Raw genomic sequence first — 27,983 nt, 5'->3', positions numbered from 1 at the left:
CGCGTGCGTCGGCGTGTCGGCGCGCGGGGTCGAAGGTCAGCCCGCAAGATGGCGGCGGTCCTGACCTTCCTCAGGTTCCTGGGCCGGGGCGGCGCGGTGACGCGCGGCCTGCCCGGGGGCGCCAGGTGCTTTGGGGTGCGGACCTCGCCGACCGGGGAGAAGGTCACGCACACCGGCCAGGTATAACCACGGCGGCGCAGAGAGCGCCCTCCCCTCGGGGCGCCCAGGCGGGCGGAGCCCCGGCCCGGCCCCCAGGTCCCGCGGTCCAGCGTCTGGGTGCTCGTGGGGCCCAAGTCCAGTGCTCGCGGTCCCGTCGCCCAGCAGCCCAGCCCCCGGCTCCCGCGTCCCAGGTCCAGTCCCTCTGGGGGCCGTAGGCCCCTGTCCCCTTGGTCCAGCCTTGGCTGTCGCGGTCCCCGGGATCCCCGGGTCCTGGATCCGCAGGGTTGGGTGCCGAGGGCCGAGGCGCTTGGTGTTTGCAGCCGCTGTGGCCTCACCGTCAGAGCTTCGGCGAGCTCCGAAACTAGACCGACACCCCGGGGGAGCCCCTTGGTTACTGTGGGGAGGCCTCCGTCGGGGTCAGAAACCGCAAACTGTGTGGGTCAAATCTTCTGACGTTTGTGTAAGATTAAATAGCATATTTAATAACTCGAGGGTCTGCTGTCGACTGAAACACAGTCTTACGTATAATCCTAATTCCAAAGATGAGCGAGTAAGTTCTTGTGATGTGGAAAGATCACCCAGCAGGTTCCGAGGGGCAGGCTGCTCTGCGGCCTGTCTGATGGAAGGTCAGCGTGTCCGCCTCCGCTGGGACTGCTCTCCTCTCGTTCTTCCAGTTTGGACTGCTGCCTGTGGTCATGTTAGGAACCCCGCTGAGAAATGTCCGTGGGGCGCAGCTCCTCAGTGTGTGAGCATATGCACGGCCTAACATGAAGAAAACGCTTTTTCTGTAAGGTCTGTGATTGATACAAAGGTACAGAATTGGGCTGTAAATAGCATCCCTCTTGTTTTCAGGTTTATGACGATGGAGACTACAGGAAAGTTCGATTTGTAGGTCGTCAGAAAGAGGTAAGGAAAAGATGTGGTAAAGGAAGGGCTTGCCAGGCGGCTCCGTGGTAGAGACTCCTGCTGCAAGTGCAGGAGACGTGGGCCCCACCTGGGGACTCGGGGCCTGTTCCTATCCAAGGTCCAGAGTGTCCAGGGGATATGTGTTCATGTAAGATGTGCAGCAAGTCTCTCAGGCTTTCGTTCTTGCAAGAAAAAATTGGTGTTTCAGTTCAGTCGCTCAGTCGTGTCCGACTCTCTGCGACCCCATGAATCACAGCACACCAGGCCTCCCTGTCCATCACCAACTCCCGGAGTTCACTCAGACTCACGTCCCTTGAGTTGGTGATGCCACCCAGCCATCTCATCCTCTGTCATCCCCTTCTCCACCTCTTTCTCTGGTTTGCAAGAGACTTGTTTTAAAAGATTTGGGTTTATTGAAAGACTGCACAGAGAGTACTCAGTTCCCATATACTGCGCCCCAACCTCCCCACCAGGCTCCCTGTTGTTCTCTTGGCTGAACCTGCTCCCTTTGTTAGAGCACGTGCAGAGTGTTGAAACCTTGTGATTCACTCAAGTCTGTGGCTTCGGTTTCTTTGGGTTCACTCTTTGTGTTGTACATTCTGTTGGGCTTAGGAAGCTTCCCCGGTGGCTCAGACAGTAGAGCGTCTGCCTACAATGCGGGAGACCCAAGTTCAATCCCTGGGTCAGGAAGATCTCCTGGAGAGGGAAATGGCAACCCACTCGATTATTCTTGCCTGGAAAGTCTCCTGGATGGAGGAACCGGGTAGGCTACAGTCCACAGGGCGCAGAGTCGGACACAACTGAGCGACTTCACTTTCTGCTGGGCTTGGGCTTAGTTGCTCAGTTGTGTCCAACTCTGTGACCCTATGCACTGTAGTCCCCCAGAATCCTCTGTTTGTGGAATTTTTCAGTCAAGAATACTGGAGCAGGTTGCCATTTCCTTCTCCACGGGATCTTCCCAACCCAGGGATTGAACCTGCATCTTCTGTGTCTCCTGCATTGGCAGGTGGATTCTTTACCCGCTGAGCCACCAGGGAAGTACTTTCTGTGGGTCTCGACAAATGCATAATGTCTTATATCCAAACTGCAGTGTCACTCAGACTATTTCACTGTCCCAGCCCCCGCCCCCCACCCTCCTGTGCACCACCTCTTCACTCCCACCCCCTCAACAGTCCCTGACAAACCCCCATCTTACTGTCTCCACGGTTTGGTTGTATTTTGAGAAATAAAGTGGATCTGCACTTAGGCTGAGGGCCACGGAGAGCAGGAACTGGGCCGTAGCGCTGCCTTTGCGGGAAGGCGGGCTGTACCCACTCGAGGCTCTCGGGCAGTCTTGACCAGCGGGCCTGTGTGGCCGCAGCGAGTGTGCACAGCAATGCCTGGCCCTTGGCCTGGGACGGGCCTCCTGGAGAGGTGAGGACGGAGTGGGGCCTGCTGTGGTCCTGGGTCACCTCAGGGAAGCAGAGGGCCCGAGTGGCCAGCTGTCCCCCTGTGGCGACAGACCTGTTTTCACTGCTCTGTGGTCACGCACGTGGAGTTAGAAGCCAGTGTTTCCTGCCCGTGAGTGACAGACGTCACGGCCGCCTCAGGCAGTGGGTGTGCTGGGCCCAGGAGGTGGTTAGCATGGCTGTTGCGGGGCGCTGTTTCCAGGGTGCGGGGGCGCTGGGCCCGGGGCGCAGAAGGCAGTGGGACAGCACGTCATGTGTGCTGTGGCCCGGCTGCACTTCCTCCCTCCTTGCTCCCTTGCTGGAAGGAGGAGCCTGGGGGGCTTCAGGCAAGCCCCAGCCCAGGCCGACAGCGCTTTCCCGAGTCAGGACTGTCCCCCTCTGGGGGCTCAGTGTCGTGGCCGCAGGCGGGCGGGCTCTGAGCTTCCCTCTGGCTCCTGGACCGGGAGGCCTGTGCTCTTCCCAGGCTCAGATTTTAATACCGAAACTTCGCGCCCCTCCCCCTTCATTTGTAAAGTTGGATCATCGTTCCCTTCTCCTCACTGCAGTCCTGGGCCCTGGGGTGCGGCTGGGGTTCTGTGTGCAGGGCAGGGAGCCTCGGGGACCCCCAGGCAGGGCGCCTGTCACCATCGTGATAAACAGACACTCGGTTACTCCCAGAGCCAGCATCACAGTTACCGTGGGCCGCGTTTACAGCTCGAGGGTCTCTTCTGTGCACTTGTGTCCGGGACGTCCAGGAAGGGAGAGGGGACCCCACCGCTGACTGTGTGTGACCCGGTGACCCTTGGACCTGCAGAGATGGGCGGCCTTCAAGAGGTGGTCTGGCAGTGTTTGACCCTGAGTATGTCAGCTGGGGCGGGACGCAGCAGCTCCCTCAGATCCGACCCGAGTCTAGGGGCTGGACAGGGTGCTGCCCACACCGAGGGGCTTACCCCGGGCCGTGCTTGGTGTGTCTGACTCCGGTTCTGGCTGCCGCGGGTGAGCAGGTCCCTGTCCATCAGCTCAGATGGTGCCCTAATGGCCTCCTGGCTGAGTCCTGCATGAAGAGACCCAGGCCCCCAAGGGGAGAGGAGAGATGCCTCCTTGCCGTTTCTCCGCCAGCTTACACATCACGAGTTGATTCCCTCCAGTGAGAAAACCAGTGGGCTTGGAGCAGCGCTGGGCCCAGCTGTGCCACTGTACTTTGCAGTTACTGTGCCATCATCCCTCCTGCCCCCGTGCCCCTGGCACCCCTGGGGAGCAGCCCTTGGCCGAGCCAAGGGCTTCAGTGTCCCACTTCCTGCTCGGGGCCAAACCAGCTCTTAGCTCAGCACCAGGTCCCCGTGTTGACGTGGTCATGGGGTCAGCAGCTTCTCCTGGTCGTTCCCTGAAGACAGGAGGAGGAGGGCGTGTCTGTGTGTGCGTGCACGTGTGCTCGCGCCTGTGTATGAAGAGAAGAGGGTGGGGCAGGATGTTCCCAGTGGGTGAGTCCAGGTGAAGACCAATGGCAAGTCTTTGTGCTGCTGTGCTTCTTGGAGATTTTCTCTAAGTTTGAAATTACACGCAAATGAAGAGTTAAAACGTGTGTGCATGTGTGTAATTATCTGTATTACGAAGATCTGCATTGATGTTTAGATGAGAAGGTGCAGAGCGTCTTTGCTGGCAGCGCAGTGCACGCCTGTGGGGGTGGTCTACACTGGAATTGCGCGGGAGCGTCGGGGGTTGGTATGTGTCTGTGTGAGCGCTCCTGTCTGTCTTGTTGCAGGTGAACGAGAACTTTGCCATCGATCTGATAGCGGAGCAGCCCGTGAGCCAAGTTGGGAGTCGGGTGATATCGTGCGACGGCGGCGGGGGGGCCCTGGGCCACCCCCGAGTGTACATAAACCTGGTAATGTGCTGTCCAGCCCCCAGCCCCAGCCCCGGTTCCTGTCCTGTTCTGTCCCCGCTGGCCGCACACGCTCGGCTCGGCCCTGCACACGAGTCGTCCACCAGGGCTGAGCAGAGGGCTGGCACGCACAGAGCTTCCAGGACAGGATAGAACTTGGGGTGGGCCGCCCCCTCGGGCAGGGCAGGCCCCGCCACCCCTGCTGATCCGTCCTGGCTCGACCCCAGCCCCGAGGGGGGCCTCTGCTCAACACCTCCCTGCTCCAGTCCTCCCGGCCCCTGCCCAGGACGCCGCCTGCCTCATGGGCAGGGAGGGTGGGCTGGGACTGAGCCCACTGTTAACGGCAGGGAGCCCGGGGCCCTGACGCGCCTGGGGGGCGGGCCCCAGGGCCTCTGGCACAGCGCGTCCGGCGTTGGGCCCCGCGGCTCCCCTGGTGGCAGTGTGTTTCCAGGGCCTGGCTTCATTGTCGGACGTCTACCAAGTGTGGACTGACGATGGAGGTGGAAGATGGAAATAGGGCAGCTCTCCCTTTGAATCTTTCAGGACAAGGAAACGAAGACGGGGACGTGCGGCTACTGCGGCCTGCAGTTCCGGCAGCAGCACCACTAGGGCGGCCGCGTGGCCGGGGCCCAGTGCAGGGCGAGCTGGAGGACCCGGGTGTGCAGAGCGCGTCTCTCAGTCACTGAGGCCCGGCCCTCCAGGGCCCGGCCGCCTGCTCCTTCCTCCCGGGGGAGCGTGGTGGGCGCGGGAGAAGTGGCGGGGCCACTCCGGCCGGCTCAGCTCAGCTCCGCTCCGCCCGGCACTCTGCCCCTCCCGCTCCTCAGCCGCCTGGTCTGAAATCCCACAAAGTTAAGTACTGTTTGAAGGTGTTAACAGTCACATGTGGACTGATTTAAATACTCTATGTGTATTTAAGAGAGTAATGGCTATGATGTATTGTTCCACAAAAATAAATTCAGGAGGGGAGAGGACAGAGGTGTGGTGGGTGATGGGGGGATCCGGAGGAGAAGTTGGGGGGAGGGATGAGGGAGGGAGGGAGGGGTTTACTGAGCTGAGGGAGCACCTGCCCAGCAAAGCTGCTGAGAAAAGACGCTCCTGGGTGCATGCTGACGATAAAGCAGAAGTTAAGGAAGCCCTGGAGTCTGCAGGAAACAAGACTAAGTTTCCGGTTGGAAGGACCGGTGACCACACGGGCTGAGTTCCCAGAAGGGCGCCTGGTGTCCCCTTCAGCCCTGGAAGCTGGAGGCGGTAAGTGCTCCAGAGGCAGGGGCGCTGGGCACCCTGATGGAGGGGAGGCTCCAGCCTGCAGTGCTGGGGGCAGGGCTGTCAGCTGCGAGTGGGCTCACGGAGGGGTTCGTGCGCCCGGAACACGTGGGTGCTCATCAGGCTTGCCCAGTCGGAACTGTCTGTGGGAGCACGTCGGGGGTGTGGGGGTGGGGGAAAGGAAAGGTCAGGGCCCTGGAGGTCTCACGGGGGTGGGGTGGGGCCAGAGTTATCTCTGGGTCTCCCTGCATTGGAGTGAGCGCCACGGGGCCCTGAGCAGGGATGGGCGCACCTTGATTTCAGGTGACTGGAGAACGTGTCTCACCCAGAAGGGACCCGGAGGGGGGAACCTGGCCAGGGAGTGGATGTGGAGGGAACCAGGGGTGGCAGGCGGCCCACGGGAGGGGACAGCTCAGACTCAGGACCTGCACAGTAGACCCAGGGAGGGGCCCAGCCAAGCTGCAGGCTGCAGAGGGCTTCTGTCTTAACTCGTCAACGCTCTAGACTAATGTGGATGTTGAATTTTACCAACGGAAACAGAGAACACGTGGTTACCAAAGGGGAGAGGGAGGGGTAAATCAGGAGGCCGTGACTCACTCACACCCCTGTGTGTAAAATAGGCGAGCAGCGGGGTCCTGGTGTGCATTACGGGGAGCTGCGTTCAGGTCCTGCTGTAACCGTGATGGGAATGAGTGTGAAGACATAGGTGTGTGTGTGGCTGAGTCACTTCACAGCAGAGACTAAGTCAACTCCAGTTAAAAAGGCCCTTCCACTTCTGTCCCCTTAAAACACGTCAGTGTTAGGAAAACTACACCAATGTGTCTGCAGTCGACTCTAGTCCTGGAGTAGCTGCGCCCTCCTGTGTCACAGTTTATGGTCTCTGCTGCTCTGTTAATGTTTTTGCACTGAGTTAGTGAAAAGAGTGGGGAAGGCAATGGGACCCCACTCCAGTACTCTTGCCTGGAAAATCCCATGGACGGAGGAGCCTGGTGGGCTGTAGTCCATGGGGTTGCGAAGAGTCGGACACAACTGAGCGTCTTCACTTTCACTTTTCACTTTCATGCATTGGGGAAGGAAATGGCAACCCACTCCAGTGTTCTTGCCTGGAGAATCCCAGACTCAGGGGAGCCTGGTGGGCTGCTGTCGGTGGGGTCGCACAGAGTCGGACACGACAGCGACTCAGCAGCAGCAGTGAAAAGAGACTGGATGCAGTCAGCGTGGGGGGAGGGCGCACGGCTGGGTCTTTTCAGCTCTGGTCACACTTGCCACACACGTGTGTGCCTGAGGGGGCCTCCCGCTGCCGTCACACAGTCAGGTTTAGCATGATTCCCTTCAGTGACCAAGCTCAGAAAGTGTTTACCATCCCTGAAGTGCTGAAACGTTAAAACTGTAAAAAATAACGATGTGCATCAGGCAACTCTTGGCGCCTGAGAACTCTCGGCCATCTGACCGCTGGTCCCTGCACCTTGTCATCAGATCCCCTGTCATGGTGGCCAGGGCCTGTGTTCGCGTGCCTCTCGTTGTGTGCACCGGTGTGTGTATGAAACGGTAGATGTGGGGCTTGGCCCGTCCACAGCATCAGGCGTCCACGGGCGGCTGTGGGAGTCCAGGCAGGAACGCGTCGTCTCCCAGCTGGGAGCGACCAGGAGATGGTGCTCTGCACGCGGGTGTCCCCTCCCGGAGCCGGGGGCCTGGGGCCAGGAGGCCATGCCCCCCAGAGCCCGCCCTCCAGGGCCTCGGCCCAGCTTCTGGTGGTGCCGCAGTCCTGGGCGTGGAGACCAGACACGCGTCTGCCCATGACCTTCTCATGAGCACAGCACTCACTGGCTGTGGGGTGACCTCCTGTTAACTCGTTTCACTGCAGAGGCCCCAAGGTGAGGTTCCGGGGCGGCCTGGGTGCCAGGGGCTCCCCCAGGGCAGGGGACGCAGAGCACACTCTGCTCCCCAACGCCGGGCCCCGGGAAGGGGGCAGACGCGAGGCCCATGCTGTGGCTGCTGCTCCAGGGGCTGGGGGGAAGGGGGCTTGTGCCGGGAGCGCCCCTGAGGATCTGAGGAGCACACCCAGTGAGACAGGGCAGGAGCCTGTGAGGCCTTCCCAGGACAGACAGCCCACCCAGTCCTCCACCTGCCTTTTGTCCTTAGAAAAACGTTAGTCACAGAAGAAACTTCGTCAGAGAAGTGAGAAAAATGCAAAGAAAAACTGACACAAAGATAGTAGTTTAGTCGTTGAAATCAAGACCCTTAGTTCCCTCTCAGGGGCCACAGACAATATTCTGAGCTGTGTCCTGTAAGCTGTCTTCCAGAGACTGAAACCCCTGCCAGGTGGGCAAAGTTAACTACACGGTGACCAGACTGTAGCCATGGCATGCTGTTCAGTAGCTGAGTCACGTCCGACTGCAGACCCCGTGGAGCACACCAGGCTTCCCTACTCTCTGTTTTCCGGAGTTTGCTCAAATTCATGTCCATTGAATTTGTGATGCTATCCAACCATCTCACCCTCTGTCATCCCCTCCTCTCAGGGGCTTTTCCAATGAGTCAGCTCTTCCCATCAGGTGGCCAGAGTGTTGGGGCTTCAGCTTCAACATCAGTCTTGACATGAAAGTCAAAGTCATTCAGTCATGTCCGACTCTTTGCAACCCATTAAACGATACAGTCCATGGAATTCTCCAGGCCAGATTACTGGAGTGGGTAGCCTTTCCCTTCTCCAGGGGATCTTCCCAACCCAGGTCTCCCACATTGCAGGCCGATTCTTTACCAGCTGAGCCACAAGGGAAAGCCCAAGAATATGGGAGTAGGTAGCCTATCCCTTCTCCAGTGGATATTGCCAACCCAGGAATAGAATTGGGGTCTCCTGCATTGCAGGCGGCTTCTTTACCAACTGAGCTGTGAGGGAGGCACAGTACCACAATTCTGAGAACTGGTCTCAAGTTTGGAACAAACTGACGCTGGAACTGAAGACTACCTGCCTAAAACAAGGTGATGCTGGTCAGACCACTGATGACAGCTTTCGAGATGCCTGTGCTGTTTCTGCACGGAGCCCCCTCCCGAGGTCTATAAAGGCATTTGAGCACTGATTGTCTTCCCTGTGGCTCAGAAGGTGAAGAATCCACGTACGATGCAGGACACCCAGGTTCAATCCCTGGGTCAGGAAGATCCCCTGGAGAAGGGCATGGCAACCCACTCCAGTATTCTTGCCTGAGGAATCCCATGGACGGAGGAACCTGGAGGGCTACAGTCTATGGGGTCGCAAAGAGTGGGACACGCCTGAGTGACACACACACACTCGTCAGTGGGAAGATGGCCTTTGAGCAGGAATCTGGCCTCCTCCCCCGTCCCCGGTCTCTGAAGTGAAGCAGATGTTCCTTTCCCACCAACCTGGCCCCTCGAGCACTGGCTGTGGCGCGTGAGCAGCCAGCCCCAGCTTTTGGTAACACCAGCAGGACGTTTCCCCCAATGGCTCTCTATCCCCGGCTCTCGGGGCCACTGCGCTCCTCAGGGAGGCTGTGCCCTGTGTGACAGCGAGGTGCCGCCCGCCCCGGGCCCGGGTCATCGGGCGGACGGGGCCCCAGGATGGCAGTTCTGACGGCCGGGCGTGCAGAGGACTGGCGGAAGCCGGGGAGCAGCCTGACCCGGACGGCAGGGCCACAGCCAGGACCAGCCTTGCCACCGCGTCCGAGACGGCTCACAGGCCTGGCGCCCCCACACGCGACGGGGAGGCGGGCGGGGCCCCAACAGTCCCGTCCTTCCCCAGGAGGCGGCTGCCGGGTGCTGGCCCTGGGCCTGGGCATTTCCACGGTGCCATCCGAGCTGGTGCCCAAAACTGCACCAGAGACAGTTCTGAAGCCCCTGCCTTCCTGATGCTAGACGTTTGTTCTGCTTTCAACTTGCCTGATTCACGTGTTTGAGGTGAGGGTTCCCCCCCCCCCTTTTTTTTTTTTAATATTTCTACTTTATTACGTAATGAGTAATATTTTTGAAGATATACATAATTTGATTTAATTTTTTTAACTTTTCATCTTGTTTAAAAATAAAACAGTATAGCTGATTAATGATGCTGTGATGGTTTCAGGTGGGCAGGGAAGGGACTTGGCGTATATGCGCCTATATCCATTCCCCGCACACCCGCTCCCAGCCAGGCTGCCACCCAGCAGTTCAGGTGGGCAGGGAAGGGACTTGCTGTATATGCGCCTGTATCTGTTCCCCCCACACCCCCTCCCAGCCAGGCTGCCTCCAGCAGCGAGCACTTCCCTGTGCTCTGCGGTAGGGGCTTGTCGGTCACCTGTGTTACGTACAGCGGAGTGTGCACGTCCATCCCAGACTCTCTAACTTTCCCTTCCCCAGGTGGGTTTCTGTAGGCAGCAGAGTTAACCCACTCTGCCAACGTCTTGTCTCCTCACGGACATGTTTAATTAAACCTTTGACACGGACTGGTTCCTGATCTGGGGCTCACAACTGCCTTTTTGTGCTGTTTTATTTCCCTGGGTCCTTTGTCCCTGCCTCCCCGTGGGCTGCCCGGACACATGTCAGAACTCTGTTTTCACCACCGGTTTTTGAGCCTGTCTCTGAGCAGCTCTTCCTGCAGTTGCTCCAGGCAGTGGTGTGTGTGGGTTCCGTGGGCTGCTGTCTCCGTGGGCTCAGCGCCCAAGGCGGGTGTACGCCCTGCGGCTGGGCCATCCCATGGCTCCCCTCTGTGTCTGGAGCCCAGGAGGGGAAGGGTCGCCCCGGACTTTGCACTGGCCTCCACGCCCAGGGCCAAGGCCTGGCTGGCCTGCCTCCCTTCCCCTGGCAGGGCCTCCCGGCCTCGGTGTGGTGCATCTGAGGTCTCCAGCTGCACGGAGCAGGACAGGGAAGCACGTCCACCCACTGTCCCGGACGCAGGGACCACGCTGCTCACACACACAGCACGGGCAACACCTGGGCCCCCGAAGCGACTGCGCTTGGCTGTGAGTCTGGCCTGGAAGCGGGACCGGATGACCCAGAGCAAAGAGGTGGTTGGGGTGGGTGTGACAGGCAGCCCCAGAGTGGCCCCAGGCGGGGGCTGGGTGGGCTGTATGTAGACGCCCCCTGCCCAGGGCTAGCACGTCCTGGAGGGGCTGGGAGGAAGGCTGTGGGAGAGCCCAGTGGGGCCCCTCCCACCCGGCCCGGGGAAGGGGCGGCTCGGCAGCTCGGAGCCCAAGGCTGGACACCAGGCACCTGCTGGGTCTGCAGAAGTCTTGCCTGGCAGCGGTGTCACATGACTGCAGGGCCATGTGGCACCCAGTGACTCCTCCAGACAGCCGGGCCGACAGAGCGGCTGGCCGACGGAAGGCTCGGCACGGCTCTGGCTGCAGACGCGGCCTGCCGGCTTGCCCTGTCCCTGGCGCATCCTTGAGTGGTGGCCACAGCCCGGGCCTAGCGCCTGAGGTCAGATGCCAGGGCCTGCGGGCCCGGCCACGTGGGAGGACCAGTTCTCCCCATCGTGGCTCAGGACACCTTCAGGACAGTGGCTCCTCCTCCCTGCCCCTGGACAGTGGCTCCAGCCCTGTGGACCTGCCTTCCCCGGAGAGATCTGATGGCCCGGGAGCCACCCACCTGAGGTCGTGAGCACCCAGGACTGCCGTGCGTCCCTGCTGGTCGAGGCTGCGAAGGGGACCTGAGCCCGTGGCTGGTGGGGGGCGGGGCCCTGGGGCTGGTGTGTGAGCTGCTCCTCAGGCTCTGGCCCCGTCCCTGACAGAGGTGCTGGGTGGCGCCTCCCTGAGCAGGGCTGGGCTCCCGGCAGGCACTCTGCAGTCACTGTGCCTCCAGGGTGCTGGCTGCCCCCCAGAGGCCGGGGCACTCAGACCCCTCAGCCTGCCCGCCCTGGGCCTCTGGGGAGCCTGCCTTCACTGGAGAACAGGTCCTGCGGCCGCTAGTCCCATGCAGCTCCTGCGGAGGCTGCAGCAGGGGTTGCCCTGCAAGAGTGAGCTGACGCTTCAGGAGGAGGGCCTTCCGCGCTGCGGGGAACAGGTGGGCCTCCCGTGGGCCTGGCACGGAGCAGGGCGCCAGCGGGGAGCCACGCCTCCTCGGGTCTTGGTGCACCTACTGCCTGAACACACGGAGTGCGGAACGCGACAGCCCTGCTGATGTGCGGAGGGGGGTTCTTTACACCGAGCTGTCTGGCAAAGTGAGTCTCGGTAGGCACCTAACTTAAGCGTTCTCCGAGGAGTCAATACTGTCTGCCGGGGACAGAGGAGAGCCATCGCCCAGAGCGCATCCCCTGCCCGCCATCGGTCACCTTTCTCTGCTTTCTGTCTGGACACGCATGCGCGTGGCTTTCAGATGTGAGGATGTCAAGGCAGGGTGAGGGGACAGTAGAGTGTGTGCAAGGCCACCTCCTTCGTGTGGGGACAGCCTCTGGGAGGGAGCCCGGGGCGGGGGCAATGTGCAGAAACCACACTTCAGGGCCCTAGCTGTCCTGGGGCAGTGAGGGTCTCCCCCTGGCATGTCACACGGTGTGCTGATGGTGGCCAAGGTGGCCCGTGGGGTGCAGGGGAGATGGGGGTCTGCGCAGGCCAGGGACCCCAGGGTGCCACGCCTGCCAGTCTCGGGGTGCCTGGGCCACTGTGTCCTCTGGTCACGAGGGCCAGGACCGCCAGCTCCGGCCAGGAGCCGTCCTTGGGGGACAACCCCCCCCCAGCTTCTCGGGGGTCATACTGCCTCTCGTTTCTCCGTAAGGCTCAAAGACTGGTGTCGTTAAGACTGTGAGTGGACGGGGTGCAGAGGTCAAGCTCCCCACGAGAGTGCGGACGGGCCCGAGAGAAGTGGAGGTGTCGGGGCTGGGCCTGGAGCTCAGACCGTCCCCGTCGGGACCCCTCCACCCGCCCGCCTGTGCGGAGCCGGGGGAGCCAGGGTGCCCTAAGTCTGGGAGAGAAGGGAACAGGCCAGCAAAGATGTTTCAGGGACAGAAGCCCAGCTGGGGGTAGGAGGGGAGAGAGAGGACCCCAGGGAGCAAAGATGTCCAGGGCGGGGTGGAGGCGTCTCTTCTGAGGACACGTCACGCCAGGGGATGGGCAGCGCTGCAGGGGCCGCCGGGCAGAGGGGGCTGCTGCCCTCCCCAGAGCACCCTGCCTCCCCTCCCGTGCGTCCTCCCATTTCACGGCCCGGGAGTGAGGAAGACAGACACGCCTGTTCCCTTGGACTCAGGAGGTCTCACACGCAGGAGATGCTGCAACTTCAGACTTTCACTTGGGTTGCATTTGCACCCCCCATCCTGGCCCCTCAAAACCTGTCATCCTATGATCCTTGAGAGTTTTATTGGAAACGGATATTAAGTTCACTGTAACAAGCTTAGGAAAGACAGCCATCTGTGGGTTAGTGGTATCTGGAGAGGGTTAGACGCTGGGGCCTCCATCGAGCTGGGCTTCCCCAGAAAGGCTCTCCATCTGCTCTTACAGCCACCGAGATGGGTGGGAGCAGCAGGGGACCAGGAGGCCTCCAGCCAGGGCGGGGCCCCTGGAAGACGCCTCCCAGGGGCTGGGCTGGGGGCTCGGGGGCATCAGGCAGAGGCCTCCCCTTACCAGCCTCCGTGTTCTGCTGGCCCCAGAGACGCCCCCTCCCACCACCGCCCAGAACAGCTGGGTGAGCGTCGTCTGTGGTCGGCACCCAGTAATAAGCAGGGGGACGAGTGCACACCGGCCCTTCTCCCGGGAGGCGGGTGCAGGGAACCCTCCCCGACGCCGGGCGTGGACGCCCTCGGCCAGCTAGAGGATGGGCCGCTGGACGCCGTCTGAGTGTGGGCAGCGCCAGCCCCAGCCTGTCCACCAGGGGGCAGTGGTGCCTAACCATGGCCGCCCTCCCCCGCGGGGCAGCCCCTGGGCTGGGACCGCTGAGTGGGCAGCCCTCGCAGCGACTGACACCCTGACCCGTCCAGGCAGGGAGGCCCAGGCCTTCCGTCAGTGATGCTGCCTGCTCGGGAAGAGGGAGGGAGGGTCGGGGTCATACCCTGTGGGCTTGGCTCCATTCTGCGGACAGAACCACCGAGGTCCCAGCAGCAGGCCGGCCGTGGCCTTGACCCCAAGGCTGTGCTGTGTCCCCTGGTTCCTGCTCTGCTGGCCTTCAGCTCTGACACCCCTCTGAAGCCGTCCAGCAGGACGTGCTCTCCCTAGGGCAGGAGGGGAGGGTTTCCTCTGGCCAGCAGAGCGACACATCCAGTCCAGTGGGTGGTCAGTGGGACGTGACTGCAGAGAGACGCCGGTGAGGGACTGGGCATCCGTGTGGGCGTGGCCGGTGAGGGACTGGGCATCCGTGTGGGTGTGGCCGGTGAGGGGCTGGGCCTCCGCGTGGACGTGGCCACCCGCCTGGGGTACCTGCTTACCCCGGGGGTGGTCATAGGCCTGGCCTAGGAACGACTCGATGGACGTGAGTTTGAGTGAACTCAAGTTGGTGAAGGACAGGGAGGCCTGCTGCTGCTGCTGCTGCTGCTGCTGCTAAGTCGTTTCAGTCGTGTCCGACTCTGTGCGACCCCATAGACGGCAGCCCACCAGGCTCCGCCATCCCTGGGATTCTCCAGGCAAGAACACTGGAGTGGGGTGCCATTGCCTTCTCCGCAGGGAGGCCTGGCGTGCTGCAATTCTTGGGGTCGCAAATAGTCGGACACGACTGAGCGACTGAACTGAACTGAGGAACGACCTCGCCCGGCCAGGAGCCCCCGACGTGAGGGGCTCCCTCCTGTTGGACGGGCGAGGAGGCAGGGGGCTGGTCTGCTCCTGCCTTTGCTGACCGGTCAGCACGTCCTCTGTTTCTTGTAAGACGGAGCCGCTGACACTGAGATTCTTAAGGTGTCTGGCTTGGGAGGGCGGGGGCGGAGGGTGGGCAGCTGGCATGGAATCTGGTCCCTGGCAGCCCTGCATGGCTGGTGGCTGGGCCCTCCCACCTGGCAGGCACCCTGTCCTTGTGCTAAACTGCACCAGGCTCCTCAGAGGCTAATATCAGTATTACAGTACTAATTTATTAGACACGGAGAGATTTTTAAATTTCATTTTTGTGCAGTTATTTAAAATTTAAAACGATAACGTCTGACCCAATTAAATTTCAGCTGATCACTCTCCAAATGCACAGTCTTATAAAATATGAATGAGGAATCTTAAGAACTCTTATAACAACTTAATCTCTGTGTAGATGATCTGCTTTTGGGGAGAAGACAGAAACTAGGCAGATCTGATTCTGAAGATTATCTCAACTATCTATCCGGGACTGTATCATGTACATCAAATTCCTTCTGTTTTATAATAATAATGCTTTTATATTTGGCCTTTCTCCTGGGGGATTTCTGGCATTTTCATAATTTAGAGGCTCCATTGGAGACAGCCTGTTTTTCCAGCCTCTGGGTAGGTCCCCGGGAGGCTGGTAGGGGCGGCCAGCCCTGCCCCATCCCGCCCTGGGCACTGTCTCCTCACTGGTTTGTGTGTAGACCCGCCAGCCTGCTGACCTCCCACAGTGAGCCTCCCTTCCCAGAAACACTCATAGCATGCGTGGCCCCGCTCGAGGGCCTGGAAACCCACCTGATCCCACCAGGCTGGACGGTCAGCATGGCCACCACCCAGACCCTTGCCGGGCTGAGCTGGCCTCCTGAGGCTGGTCAGAGCAGGACTGGAGACCGGCCGGGGTGGGGCCTCCACTCGAGTCCCCGGCCCTGTCTGGGTCACGTGTCTCGTAGAGCCTCCTCTGTTGGGCAGCTGTGGTGTCATGTGGTCTGGACCTGCAGAGCTGGAGCCTCCAGGGGACATGGGACCCTGGGCCGCAGGAGCTTCTCCCGCACGTTGGCACGGGGCAGAATTGGGGTGGCCCCGGGCGTGAGGAGGGGCAGTGTGAGGGTCCCCCAGGGCAGCAGGGGTCACCTTGTCCAGAAGATCAGAGGTCTCAGAGCTGGAAGGAGTCGATCCTCTGTGTCCCGATGGTGACTTGATCGGAACACCGAGGAGCCCCAGCTACTGACACATGGTCTAGGGGGCAAGTCCTGCTTGGGATGCAGCTGCGGGGGCCGTGGCCGGGCCACCGCTGCCCTGCCTGGCTCCGGGGCATGAGCCCTGACTTTGCACCTATGGCTCCCCTGGAGACTTAGGCAGGAGTCCAGTGACGTTTAGCTGCCATTTCACTTAGGCCGTGTGGTCACGTGTCCCAGATGTGATGGGTAGGTCGGGGGGAAACGGACAGGGCTTGGCCGGGGCCGGGTGCGGGGCTCACCATATGTGGGCTGTGGGCACCGGGCCAGGCTCCCCTTCTAGGGGAGATCCCCGTGTCTGCAGCATGGGGACCCACAGCGTGCGGTGGTCCTGGGCCTGCTCGTCTCTGCCCCGGGTGTTCTGGTCCCTGTGACCAGCCGCCTGGGCAGCCAGCAGACGTGGGGGTCTGAGCCCCCCACCCCACCTGAGCCAGAGCCCCTTCACTGGGCTCTTGCGCAGACTGAAGCTTTAGGTCAAATCGAGTCTGAGACAGTTTGTCTGCTGAAAGGACGCTGGAAACCTGCCGTTCCATTTCATTTTGCTTTTATGGTTTATAAAAGGTAAGAAGAGAAATCGTTGGTAAGAGCGATAGTCTTGACCTCAATGCTGAGACAGAGGAGGGAGCCGCTACGTACAGGAACGCTCCTGGACTCTCCCTGACCGCGCTCCCGGGACGCACTTGGCCTACGGCCACAGAAGGAACTGACAGCGGATACTGCAGACACGGGAGGCACCTCCTGCCCTGGAGCAGCTGCGGTCAGCGAGGGGGCGGGGCGGCCTGATGGGGACCACCCTGAGTGCTTGGAGACACGCAGGGTGCCCTGGACCTTTAGACAGGGGCCAGGCGGACACGCAGGATGCCCCTGGTAGCCTCTGCTCCCGGGGCGGAGCCTGGCCGGCATGGGTGGGTGGCCGCGCCCAGGAGGTCCACACCCTCTCTTTCTGCCCCTCCCAGACCAGGAGGGACACGGCCCCCTCCTCGTCTCTCCTGACTGAGGGAAGACCACCCCCCGAGGCCCCGTATGCTCTGCTGCCGGCCGCTCCCCCGCCCCAACCCTGGCCCTTCCTCTCCTGCTGGGCCCTCCTGGCCGTGTGGGCGCTGCGTGCTGCCTGCTCGGCCACAGGGGTGAGCCCTCAGGGCAGAGGAGCCCCCAGGGCAGAGGATTCCCCCCCACCCCCTGGGCAGAGGAGCCCCCCAGGCGGAGGGCTGTGGTGCTGGCCCTGGACGGCAGGACGTGCCTCACGGCCTCTGCCTGCACGCTGGTCTCTGGCGCATGGACGGGTGGCGTCCCGGGGGATGCGGGCTCTTGGGGGCGGGCTGCCTGCTGTCCCTCTGCCCCGGGCCATCCACAGGGGCCGTGTCTCCCCGGGGGGCTTCTCAGCGCCCCCCCGCCCCCGACCTGTCACGTCCACCCTCCCTCCACAACCCGAGCCAACACCTAACTCTCCCCACCTCAAATGTATCTGCTCCCTGCCGGCTTCTCTCCTGAAGGGTCACTGTCTTGAGAAGACCGTGGTCACCGTCTCCCACGTTTCTGGCTCAGCGCCACCTGTGCGGAGCCCGGGTCCCGGGGCTGAGAGCTGGCTCTCACAGAGGCTCCCTCCGGCGGCCACCTGCTCGTCTACGGCCGCCGAGTCCTCCAAGCCCGGCCCTTGAGTTTCCCGCTTTGTCATCAGGAGGCGATCCCAGGGGCCCCAGGGCGGGATCGCCATGAAGACTCTGGAGCCACCCCCTCCGGCTTCCCCCTGCCCCGCCACGGCATGCAGTGTGGGCCTAACGCAGGCGAGATTCTGTGCAGCGTCAGGGGTCTTGGCTGGAAGGGTGTGGAGGGCCTGGGACCGGGGCTCCCGAGGAGGAGGGGGCAGAGGAAGGGAGTGGGGGCGGGCTCTCGGCCCCCAGGCCTGACTCCAGCCGAGGGACTCGTGCTCCGTGGGGGCTGCTGGGCTCCAGCGGGTCTCTGAGGGGCGGCTTGCAGACCCAGCAGGCTCGCCCTCTCAGCCGAGCGACTCCTGGGGCTCACCTGCTGCCCATCGTCTGCCCCGGCACCCCGCCTCCTGCTGCTAGGGCCCCGCGGGCAGGCGCTGTGCCCACTCGGGGCTGCCGGGAGCTCTGTGTGGACGTGAATCCTGCTGAGCACTTAGGTGGAAAGAGACCCTCGTCTGTTGCGCGTTGGCCCTCCCGTCCAGCATCTCTGGTCTCTGCTCCCCGCACACGGTGCTTCCTGTCTCGCCGGCTTTCGCTGTCTTCCCATTTGTCTCCTGTTGATCTGCCCTGCGCTCCACTCTTCTGTCTCCTATTAGCAAGAATTTAAGAATTCCCTTTGTTTTCCTCTGTCAGCTGTTCTGGTTCTCTTTTTGGCTGATTTTTTTAATGACTCCCCTGGGAGCTAAAGAATCCGCCTGCAATGCTGGAGACCTGGGTTCGATTCCTGGGTTGGGAAGATCCCCTGGAGAAGGGAAAGGCTACCCACTCCACTGTTCTGGCCTGGAGAATTCTGTGGACTGTATAGTCCAGGGGGTCGCAAAGAGTCGGGCACGACTGAGCGACTTTCACTCCCTCTTCCCTCCTTCCTGGGAGTTACCCAAGGCGCTCGGCTTCTTTGGCTTAGATGAGACCATCGCCTCAGCTCGAAGGCTGCAAAAGCAGAACAGCCTGATGGAGGGTCCCCGCTCCCCTCGCTCAGTGCCTACGAGTTTTTCTTCTGCACGTTGTGAGCTCACAAGTCGTCACTGGTGTTACTGTGCTTTCAGTGGCTCGTCCCACACTCACTCTTTGAGACGCAGTTCATTTTTTCTGGAAACTTCTGTGCTTCCATCTGGGGTCACGGTCCTTCATTTCAGAGACTGTCCTGGAGTGGTTCTCTTAGGGACAACTTCCCCAGGCTTCATCTCCGGTGATTTCAGTCACAGGTGCTCACTGAGCAGAGGTTCAGGGCGGCGGTCCCTCCCCTCGGTGCTTCAGAGGGGCCGTCCTGCTGTCTGCCAGCTTCCGCTTCTTCCTGCTCAAGGGGGCGGTCCTGCCCAGAGGCAGTCCTGCCCGGAGGCTCCAGTCCCCGAGCACCTGCTTCACGCACTTTGTGCCCATTTACACGAGGGGCACAGCCGGGGGCCCGGACGCCAGGGCCTTTGTCCCTCTGGGCTGGAGGACCGCATGGCTTCTTAGAACAAGACGCTCACGGAAGCCCGTGCGCAGTGAGCTGACTTTAGGGCATCCTCAACGTCTCCCCAAGACCATCTCGCAAATCAGCACTCCTCTCAGCAGGCGTAAGACTCAGCCTCCGCCTCAGCCTGCCTGGCACTGGGTAGTATTGCTCACTTTAGCATTTTTCCGAGCCTTGGTAAGAAGTAAGACCTGCTTTTCTGGATTACAGGGTCTGTTGTTTTACACCAGTGGCCGCCTTTATCCGTGCAGCCCCTGGGTGGGTGCGGCGATCTCCGTTTGTTTCCCGCAGGTGAGAGGCTGGGGTGTGTGGTGTGTGTGTGTGCGTGTGTGCAATGAGTGTGGAGGGTGTGGGCTCACCCTGCGTTTCCCCCGATCCCTAATGGCTCAGCAACGCCCCCCACCCCCGAAACCCACAATACACTCTTGGCGGCTCCAGGGTCGATTCTTACCCAGACCTGCCCTGAACGTCTCATGTGGGCCTGGACATTCCCAGAGGAAGGTCCTCCATGTGGAGAGCATCCCCAGGCGGTTTGTGGACGTCCCTGCCTGACTTCTGCTGCCCGCCCATCTGGGGTCCACCCTGCAGAGAGCTGAGGAAGCTGCCAGTTCTGAGAGCCTGGAGATCAGAGAGAAAGCCAGGCAGCCCTAAGTCCTTCCACCTTCGCCCTGGACCAGACGATGCTGAAGCTGTTCTGAAGCGTGTCCGTGCCGACACCTCGCAGGTTGATTAAAACGGGGGATCTCCAGCCCCTTGGCTGCACTGACTCCTCTGTGTTCCTTGTTAAATGGACCCCAGTCATGACATCCTTGTCATTCAGCTGACACTGGAAACTTCACGTTGATACGAATGAGCTGGGTATATTTTCATTATTTTCTCCATGCACCTCTGCTCGCAGCCTGGGTGCCCCTCTGAGGGCACGGTGCGTCCCCGCGGGCACCCCAGCATGAATGTGGATGCCCCCTCCCCTCCACGGAAGCCTCTGGACCAGAGCCCTGCTGACCCCTTCTCTGATGGACGGATTCACCGGAAAGTCTTCACGGAGGAGAGAGGGGGCCTGTGGGCTGAAGCCGGGAGGTTCTGACGTGGGGAGGCTGGGGCAGGGGCCCTGACTCCCACTGGCAGACGTGGGCTGTGCTCTGAACTCGGACGCGAATTGCACGCACTTCCTTGGCGCCTTTCCGTCTTACTTACTAGTTCATAGCTTTTTGTGTTACTGAGTTCCCACAAAACCACAGCAATCAAACACTTCCCACTGTGGCCACTGGCTTTCTAAAAACTGAAACCATGTCCCTTCTCATTTTTTATTATCAATATATTTCTCAAGTTCTCTCCAAGTGTGGCTTTTCTAGGATCTTCCATGAATCTAGACATGACCAACCTAGATAGCTTATTAAAAAGTAGAGACCTTACTTTCCCGACAGAGGTCCGTCTAGTCAAAGCTGTGGTTTCTCCAGTGGTCATGTATGAATGTGAGAATTCGACCATAAAGAAAGCTGAGCACTGAAGAAGTGATGGTTTTGAACTGCAGTGTTGGAGAAGACTCTTGAGAGTCCCTTGGACTGCAAGGAGATCCAACCAGTCCATTCTAAAGGAAATCAGTCCTGAATAGTCATTGGAAGGACTGATGCTGAAGCTCCAATTCTTTGGCCACCTAATGCGAACAGCTGACTCATTGGAAAACATTCTGATGCTGGGAAAGATTGAGGGCAGGAGGAGAAGGGGATGACAGAGGATGAGATGGTTGGATGGTGTCACTGACTCAGTGAACATGAATTTGAGCAATTCCTGGAGACAGTGAAGGACAAGGAAGGCTGGTGTTCTGCCGTCCATGGGGTCACAAAGCGTCAGATACGACTTAGTTACTGAACAACAATAACACGTGCCTCTTAGTTAAATATCTTAATTTTTCAAAGGAGGAAACAGCTCTGAGAGAACCTCTGCTGGATCTGGAGTCACAGAGCAAGAGTTCAAAGGCCCAGCTGGTGTGGCCCCCAGCCTCAGCAGCGGTCTTCCTGCAGCCGGGCCCCCACCACGCAGCCGGGCCCCCACCACGCAGCCGGGCCCCCACCACGCAGCCAGGCCCCCACCACGCAGCCGGGCCCGCACCCTGGGGCTCCTCCGGGCCCCCAGCCTCAGCAGCGGTCTTCCTGCAGGTGGGCCCCCACCACGCAGCCGGCTGTGAGGCCCGGGCTGCCCTGTTTGCCCAAGTGGGCCTGGGGCTCACGCACGAGCAGCCAGAGTGTAAATACGGTAAATATTTTATTTAGAACAGTCTTTGCCAGCTTGAAGGGCTCATTTCTATTCTCTCTCTCCCTGTCACTCTGTCTTGCACAGCAAGGCGTGCCCGTGCACACACGCGCACACACACGCACGTGCTCACACGCCAGTGTCCCTGAGCCGCTGCTGTGCGCTCGGCGTCCCTCCCGCAGCTGACACTGTGACCACCTTTGCCTCTGGAGCCGACACCCTCGCTCCTGAAATCCTCGGGAAGATTCCCTGGGAATCTCTTCCTCTGCCGGCCTGGCCTCTTCCAGAGCTTTTGTTTTGTTCACTTAAGAATAATGGCCTTTCTCAGTTTCCTGAATAAGTTAATGTCCGTAAAGCCTTAGAGGAGGAGCCGGTGACGATGAGGATGACACTGGAAAGCAGACGCATTCTGTCTTCTTCTCCTGATCAGGCCCTGTTCTCACTTTATTTAATCACACTCGTTTTATCATTATACTCTCCTTCATCCCCACCCTAGTGCCATTTCCCTATCTTCCTTCCTTCAGGGAGAACCCATTCTAAAGAAACTGCCTGCGGTGAGGGAGACCCAGGCTCCATCCCTGGGTCGGGAAGATCCCCTGGAGAAGGGCGTGGTAACCCTCTCCAGTATTCTTGTCTGGAGAATCCCATGGACAGAGGAGCCTGGCGGGCTACAGTTCATGGGGTCGGAAAGAGTGGGCCACGACCGAGTGACCAACACTCACTCATTCTGAAGCGTTCAACGTGGCCTTGACTATGTGCGTATCCTTGAACGAAACAGCGCGTTACTGTACGTGCATTTATGTTTCAATTTATGTAAAGCTGTTAGCCTCTGGCTCTTTTTTGGCCACGCTGGTCCTCGTTGCTGAGTGCGGGCCTTCTCTAGCTGTGGCGAGCGGGGGCCACTTTAGCTGCGGTGTGTGGGCGTCTCCTCGCGGGGCCTTCTCTTGCTGCAGGGCACAGGCTCCAGTCTTCAGGGCCTTCCACAGTCATGGTGCTTGGGGTTTAGCTGCTCTGAGGCACATGGGATCTTCCCCGACCAGGGGTGGAAGCTGTGTCCCCTGCAAATGCACCCACTGTATCCTACGTGACTGTCCGTGCAGTCACAGACATCCAGGTGATGCGGTAGAAAATCAGGAGAAGCAGACGCTTTCCAGAACTGAGCGTGACAGCTGACATGGTCTGCTTTCTTCACACAGGAGTGCAAGGCCCGCCCTCTGAATGCAGGGTGATTGTGGGGTTTCCCCGTGTTCCGTAGGAAGTGCCTTTTTGCTCCATGACGTTCGTTCTTAACGACCGACGCAGGAAGCACGTGGATAAGGGTTCCTCATGGGGACAAAAGGCCCCTCGTGGCATGCTCACAGACCCCGGGGTCTGGCATGTCTTACGAGTCTCACAGCGGCTCACGTCTTCGGTCAAACACAGTCTGCTTAATTGGTGAATTGTTAGCAATGCACTGGCTTATTTGATGTAAATGTTACTGTGATAGAGATTATGTTGTGTTCCCTGAAACACTCTGCTGTGATTTCATGGATCCAGTGTATGTTCTGAGTTACTCTGCTTCATGCCAGACACTCCACCTGCAGTGGCTGGTATCTGCATCCACATGGGGACACCTGGGCGGAAGTTCACGTCGGGAGGCCAGTTCAAATGCAGGTGAGGACCAGCGAGCCTGAGTTTCCACGCCCGGCTGGGACCCCAGTGAGCACCCTTGGCTTTCTGGCTTTCTGCGCTGTTGCACATTCCTTCCTCTGTCCCTGCTGGGGTGTGAGCCGAGCCCGTGTCCTCTGTGGCAAAGGGACCGGCGTGTCAGCTATCAATTTCCACTGTGATGCTGCATAACAAACACTCCAAACGCAGCAACGGGGAGCAGTGGACATCTGTTTGTTGATTAGTGTTTGGGCTTATGGCGGGCAGGGCTTGGGGGGCTGTCTTCCTGCCCCAGCTATGTCTGGGCTGCCCAGCTGTAGGTTAACCTAGGGTGTTCTCTCGGGGGCGGGGAATGGACACCCCAGCTCTGAGCTCGTGCTCTGGACGGTACCCTCCCTGCGGCCGTCTGGGCCCCTTTCCTGTTAAAGTTCTCTCCCGCAGCAGCAGGCGGGCCAGCCCGTGGTCAGGAGGGGTGGGGGGAAGGCTTTAAATACTCTATTCCAAGGTGGTGTCCCAGGGAGACCCCAGCCCACCCGAGGAATCCATGGGGAGGAATTGATGCAGGTGCGGGTGGGTGACTGAGAAGCCCATGGGAGGCGGCAGGAGGCGAGGGCGTGGCCCAGCCTCACCCCGACCTGGCCCGTTGGAGGAGCTGGAGCCGGGAGGAACGAGGCACCGGGGGAAATGTTTGCTTCTTCCTCTGCACCGTCCAGGAGGAAAGGCCAGCTGGGCGCCCCCTACAGCTAATGCAGGCCAGCCCGGGGAGCCGACCTAGGGCCTGGCCTCCAGGGCCCTCAGACAAGGGTGCGGCAGGATCTGAGCGGCCCCTGCAGCCCAGGACACTGGCCTGGAGACGGGTGTGGGCTGGGCCTCTCCCAGGACAGGGTGGGGGCCCCTGGGGCGGCTGGGCCCCTCTCTGTCTCCCGTTCTCCTCCCAGGGGATCCAGAACCCCAGCCCCCTTCTCAGGCCTGTGGCCCCGAGCTGAGTTGACGGAGGGGTTGGCCTCACATGTGCGCTGTCTCCCTGCAGACCAGGGAGTCACCCCCCACCCCCAGGAGGCTGGCCCAGGGGGTGCTCATCACTCACACTGACACCCCCAGAGAGTCACCCCCCACCCCCAGGAAGCTGGCCCAGGGGGTCCTCATCACTCGCTCCAAAACCCCCAGGACCGTCTGCTCCCCATCTTCCTTCTCCCATGAACCTTGGAAACGGTGGACTTTCTGTGAGAGTCGTCATGTGGGCTCAGGGCTGGGGGTCACCGGGTCTTCCCGTGTCCCTGGGAAGTTCTGGACACTCATGTGGGCGCTAATGGCCTGTTTGCAGAGATGAGGCTTGTTTCAATCACGCTGGGCCTCTCCCCCGATGGGCGGGAGGCGCCTTATTAGCATCGTGGGTCTTGCCGACGCTCCTGCTGATTTAGTTTTATTTCTCTGTGCCTGCACGTCTGTGTCCTCAGAGTGACCGATGGCCCCTCCGTTAATAAGCAGAGCTTGTTCTGGGGCCGGAATGGCCGTCATGTGCCCCGGAGGCGGCCGCCCTGCGAGTGGTTGATTCGGAAAGTTTGTTTGCCTGAGTCAGTGGTTTGCCGCTCGTGTGTGTTTGCTGAGAGGAGTGGGAGGCAGCCGTGGGGTCAGCGAGGCTGTCTCAGTGACTTCACGTGGAACCCACTCAGAAGCGGTTTCCTGGGCTGAAACCCACTGTGGGTCCAGCTGAAAACTCCAGAAACGATCTCCTCTAGTGTGGCTCAGGCAGGGCCTCGCTGCTCCCTGGGGTGGCGGGAAGGGGTGCTGGGTGGGTCTGGGGTGGGCAGGTATGGACCAGGGGCCTTCTGTGGGCTCGGCCACGCTGCCACAGCAGGAGCGAGTGGTTCTGGAAAGGGTCAGAGGTGAGGGCGTCTCCAAAGCCCGCCCCACGCCCCACCTCCCCCCGCCCTCCCGTTTGTGCCTGCCCGTCTCTTCCCCATGTCCTGGAGGAGCCCCCGCCCCCAGCACGCCCTCCCGAGGGGTGGCCCGCAGTCCTGGGGGCATGCCTGGTGGGGGAGGCAGCCCCACGGGCATCTGTGCCTCCTGGCCTGGCCCCAGCTCTGATGGCGGAGGTGTGTCCGTCTCGGTGCCATCCCGGCCATGGGAACTGGCTGCTGGCCTTGTTCCTGCCCTGACCACTGACCACCCCTCCGTCCGTCCTGCCCCTGGGCTCTGGGCCTGCTGGCCGTAGGGGCGCCTTTTTCTCCATCAGCGCTGGGCAGGGGAGGAGCTGCTGTCAGCGGGCCCTCCCCATCGCCACTGCTCATGGAGGGGCGGCCAGGCTGCCTTGGGCCCCTCAGAGGGGCCATGCGGAAGGCAAGCTGAGATGCCCCCCGACCCACCCCAGAGCCACAGCCAGTCTGGAGCCCCATCCCAGCTGCGCTGCATGGGCAAAAAGAAATACAATCTTCTAAAATGTATGGTTGCAAAGGCTTAAACCGAATCCCTAAGAGCCAAGCAGAGCTGAGCAGAGCTTGCCATCTCTGGTTTGGTCTGGGATGGGTTGTCGGCGCCCCCGCCCTGTTCCGATTTGCTCTGTTCACAGGAGCAGGTTGTGCTGGGAGTGGGGGCCCTGTCCTCTCTCGGAGCTCGTGGGCTGGATGGTGAGGTTCACAGGAGCAGGTTGTGCTGTGAGTGGGGGCCCTGTCCTCTCTCGAGCTCGTGGGCTGGGTGGTGAGGACCCGCGTCACCTGGGCTCCATGCTTGTTCCAGCTGCAGGCTGGACCGTGTCCCCCAGATTCACATGCTGGTGTTTGGACCCTGGAACTTCGGGAAGGGGCCCTGGATTCGGGTACAGCGAGGCCCTCGGGTGACTCTGATCCCACAGACTGAGTCCCTGTAAGAAGACAACCTCAGGACATGGACACAAGAGAGGGACACAGGAGGGCCCGGCCGTCTGAGGACAGAGGCTGCAGGGGAACCGGCGCCAAGACCCCTGAGCTCACGGCCTGCAGGGTGGTGGTCTGAGCCGCCCCACCGGCACGCCTGGTGGGCCTCGCGTGGAGATGGCCCCCATGCCTCAGGCGCCTTCCCGGGCGGATCTCTGCCTCGGCCAGCGGGCCTGCTCGGGGCTTTCGGGGGCGGGGGTGACGCAGGGTCCTGCTGCCCCCGGGGCCCTGAGGGTGTGCTGCCAGCGGCAGACGGGTCCCCGAGCCTCACCATCAGGCTCACAGGGACCCCCCCCGCCTTGTCTTGGTCAGGTCCTCTGCCTCTTCCTGGCGGCCTGGCTGCCATCCACGGGACGACCTTCTGCAGGTCGCTGCTGAGATGGGGGACACACAGCCTCCCCTGCCCACGCTGCCAGCCTCTCCCGCTGAAGGAGCACGGCAGGACCCTGCCCTGCTTGGTCCATGCACAGTGGGGCCCCTGTTTGGCGAGGGCCTCCCGGGAGAGTCCATCTGTGGCTGCCAGAGTTCCCCCTCGATACCTGCTGGGGGGCCCTGGGCACGTGGGGGCCGGCCCTGGAGGAGGACCATCCCGCGTGGGCACAGCTCTTGGCTTTCTTGCCCTGGGAGGGAGGCTCTGGGTGAGGAAGCCACCCACCCCAGCCATGCCCGGCCCCCACCCTGGCCATGTCCTTCAGGATCCATGTTTGGAAGGCCTCCTTGGACACGAGGGGGACGCAGGGCCCCTGTAGTTGCTGCCCAGGGCTCCTGGCTGGTGGGAAGGCAGCTCATCCTGAAACGGTGTCCCCCCAACTCTGCCTGGATGAATCTGGGGACTCGGGGTCCCAGAGGTACCCCCCGAGCTGTCTTCAGAGGAGGGCAGATGAAGGAGCCACCGTCCCGGCCTGGCCAGTGTCGGGGGGACTGAGGGGCCACGGGGGCCGGGCTTACCTGGCCAGGCTCACCTGAGCCTCCTTCCGGGTCCCCGAAGCCACCAGGCATCCATGGCTCCTTCCCTGTCCTCCAGCAGCAGGAGGCCCCAGGCTGGTGGCGGGCGAGGGGGCGGCAGCCTGCCGGCCTTGACCGTTCTTCCATCCTGGGGCGGGGGGAGGGGCGGTGACACAGGACCCAGGGTCCCCTGGCATCTGGAGTTGGGAGCCCCAGCAGTCAGTGCCCGCTGACTCAGAGCCCTGGCAGTGGCCCCTTCCCTTCCTTCTGCGCAGCATGCGGGGTGGGGGAGAGGGGGGGCTGACACCTGAGGGGGTTCCGGGCCCTGGGCAGGCAGGTGCCATCTGCGGCCTGGCCGTGAGCAGCGCTCACCCCGCAGGCCCTTCCGCGGCCCCCTGGCCCGGCCCTCCCGTCCTGTCCTTGGGGCCCGGCTTGTCCCCGCCTGGGCTTTCCTGGCCAAGTGGAGCCTGCGGCCCCTCCTGCTTTCAGCATCCAGGCTTCTCCCGAAGGTGCCAGGCCAGCCACTCACACAGTCTCCCTGCCCCCTTGATGGCCCTCAAGCCCATAAGCCCTCGAGCCAGCGCCCAGGAGCCTTGGTGGGTGAAGCCACTCAGGGCATGAGGGGACAGGCACCTGCCTCTGTGTTGCAGGTTCCTCCGCTGGCTCAGGCCCAGGCCCTGGACTCTGGGGTACCCTGGGTCCACGGGCAATGCCCCTGTGCTGGCCCAGAGCCTGGAGAGCCGCCTGGGCTGCTGCCTGCCACCCTCCAGCCTGGCATTTCACCTCGGCTCCCGAGTCTGTGGCCTGCCACCCACCCGCCTGGTGTTTCACCTTGGCTCCCGAGTCTGCGGCCCGCCACCCACCCGCCTGGCACGGTGGATGCTGCGTCTCACAGTGCCTGCAAGCTGGGTCACCCAGGACGGTGCCAGGGTTCCCTCCATCCACGCCGGGCATCTGGCTTCATCTCCGGAAGGCCCCGTGGCCCCTCCCAGTCCTCTCATTGCAGCCCTGGGTCCCCGACACCCGTTTGTCCTGCAGCCATCAGAGGCGATGGAGACGAGCCGCCGTCCTGACGTTGGCGACGGGCGGGCGCCGACGTTACCCACTCGCAGCAGGAGACGTGCTCTCAGATCCCAACAAAAGGTCACATTTGCAAGAAGTAAAGAGGAAACACGGGTAATTGGTTCTGAAGCTGCTGGCTGATACCTCGCCCTGAGAGGCGTTCTGACGGACTTGAAGCCTTTTTGTTCAGGTAATTAAAAATGAGATTTCATTACATCATTAAAAATGAGGGCAGGCGAGCTGCTTTTTCAGATACTATAGCGTTGTCACAGGAGGTGCGTGGACCCAGTCATGCGGGGCGCTCAGCGTGTGAATAACGGACTCGTGGTCCCCGACCCTCTCGGGTCGGGTGGAGGCCGGTGGGGGGCTGCTCAGAGCTGTGGGGACCCCACCGTAGGGTCTGGGGAGGA

The 27,983-nt window shown here is 61.3% G+C and overlaps 1 protein-coding gene and 1 long non-coding RNA gene across 2 annotated transcripts; both read left to right on the top strand.

Moving 5' to 3' along the window:
• The first annotated feature begins 2 nt into the window (after window positions 1–2).
• Window positions 3–5,345, top strand: NDUFS6 (NADH:ubiquinone oxidoreductase subunit S6). Its single transcript, XM_070774886.1, has 4 exons — window positions 3–180; window positions 1,012–1,065; window positions 4,255–4,377; window positions 4,918–5,345. The coding sequence occupies exons 1-4, from the start codon at window positions 49–51 to the stop codon at window positions 4,981–4,983; spliced, it is 375 nt and encodes a 124-aa protein (XP_070630987.1). The 5' UTR covers window positions 3–48; the 3' UTR covers window positions 4,984–5,345.
• An 81-nt stretch (window positions 5,346–5,426) lies between these two features.
• Window positions 5,427–10,075, top strand: LOC139178032 (uncharacterized). The gene is made up of 2 exons (XR_011562468.1): window positions 5,427–5,622; window positions 8,500–10,075. It is a non-coding gene; the product is annotated as an uncharacterized lncRNA (long non-coding RNA).
• Window positions 10,076–27,983: the final 17,908 nt, after the last annotated feature.

The sequence above is a fragment of the Bos indicus genome, chromosome 20 (genome assembly GCF_029378745.1).
Source record: "Bos indicus isolate NIAB-ARS_2022 breed Sahiwal x Tharparkar chromosome 20, NIAB-ARS_B.indTharparkar_mat_pri_1.0, whole genome shotgun sequence".
NCBI lineage: Eukaryota > Metazoa > Chordata > Mammalia > Artiodactyla > Bovidae > Bos > Bos indicus.
The sequence above is the reverse complement of the archived record's forward strand: the minus strand, read 5'-3'. Positions and strand labels throughout refer to the sequence as shown.

Bases quoted from the DNA above. Each gene is read 5' to 3' on its own strand.
- NDUFS6 (XM_070774886.1), top strand. From the start codon at position 49: ATGGCGGCGGTCCTGACCTTCCTCAGGTTCCTGGGCCGGGGCGGCGCG. The intron at 1,066-4,254 runs GTAAGGAAAAGA...GTCTTGTTGCAG, and splicing joins TTGTAGGTCGTCAGAAAGAG to GTGAACGAGAACTTTGCCAT. The intron at 4,378-4,917 runs GTAATGTGCTGT...TGAATCTTTCAG, and splicing joins CCCGAGTGTACATAAACCTG to GACAAGGAAACGAAGACGGG.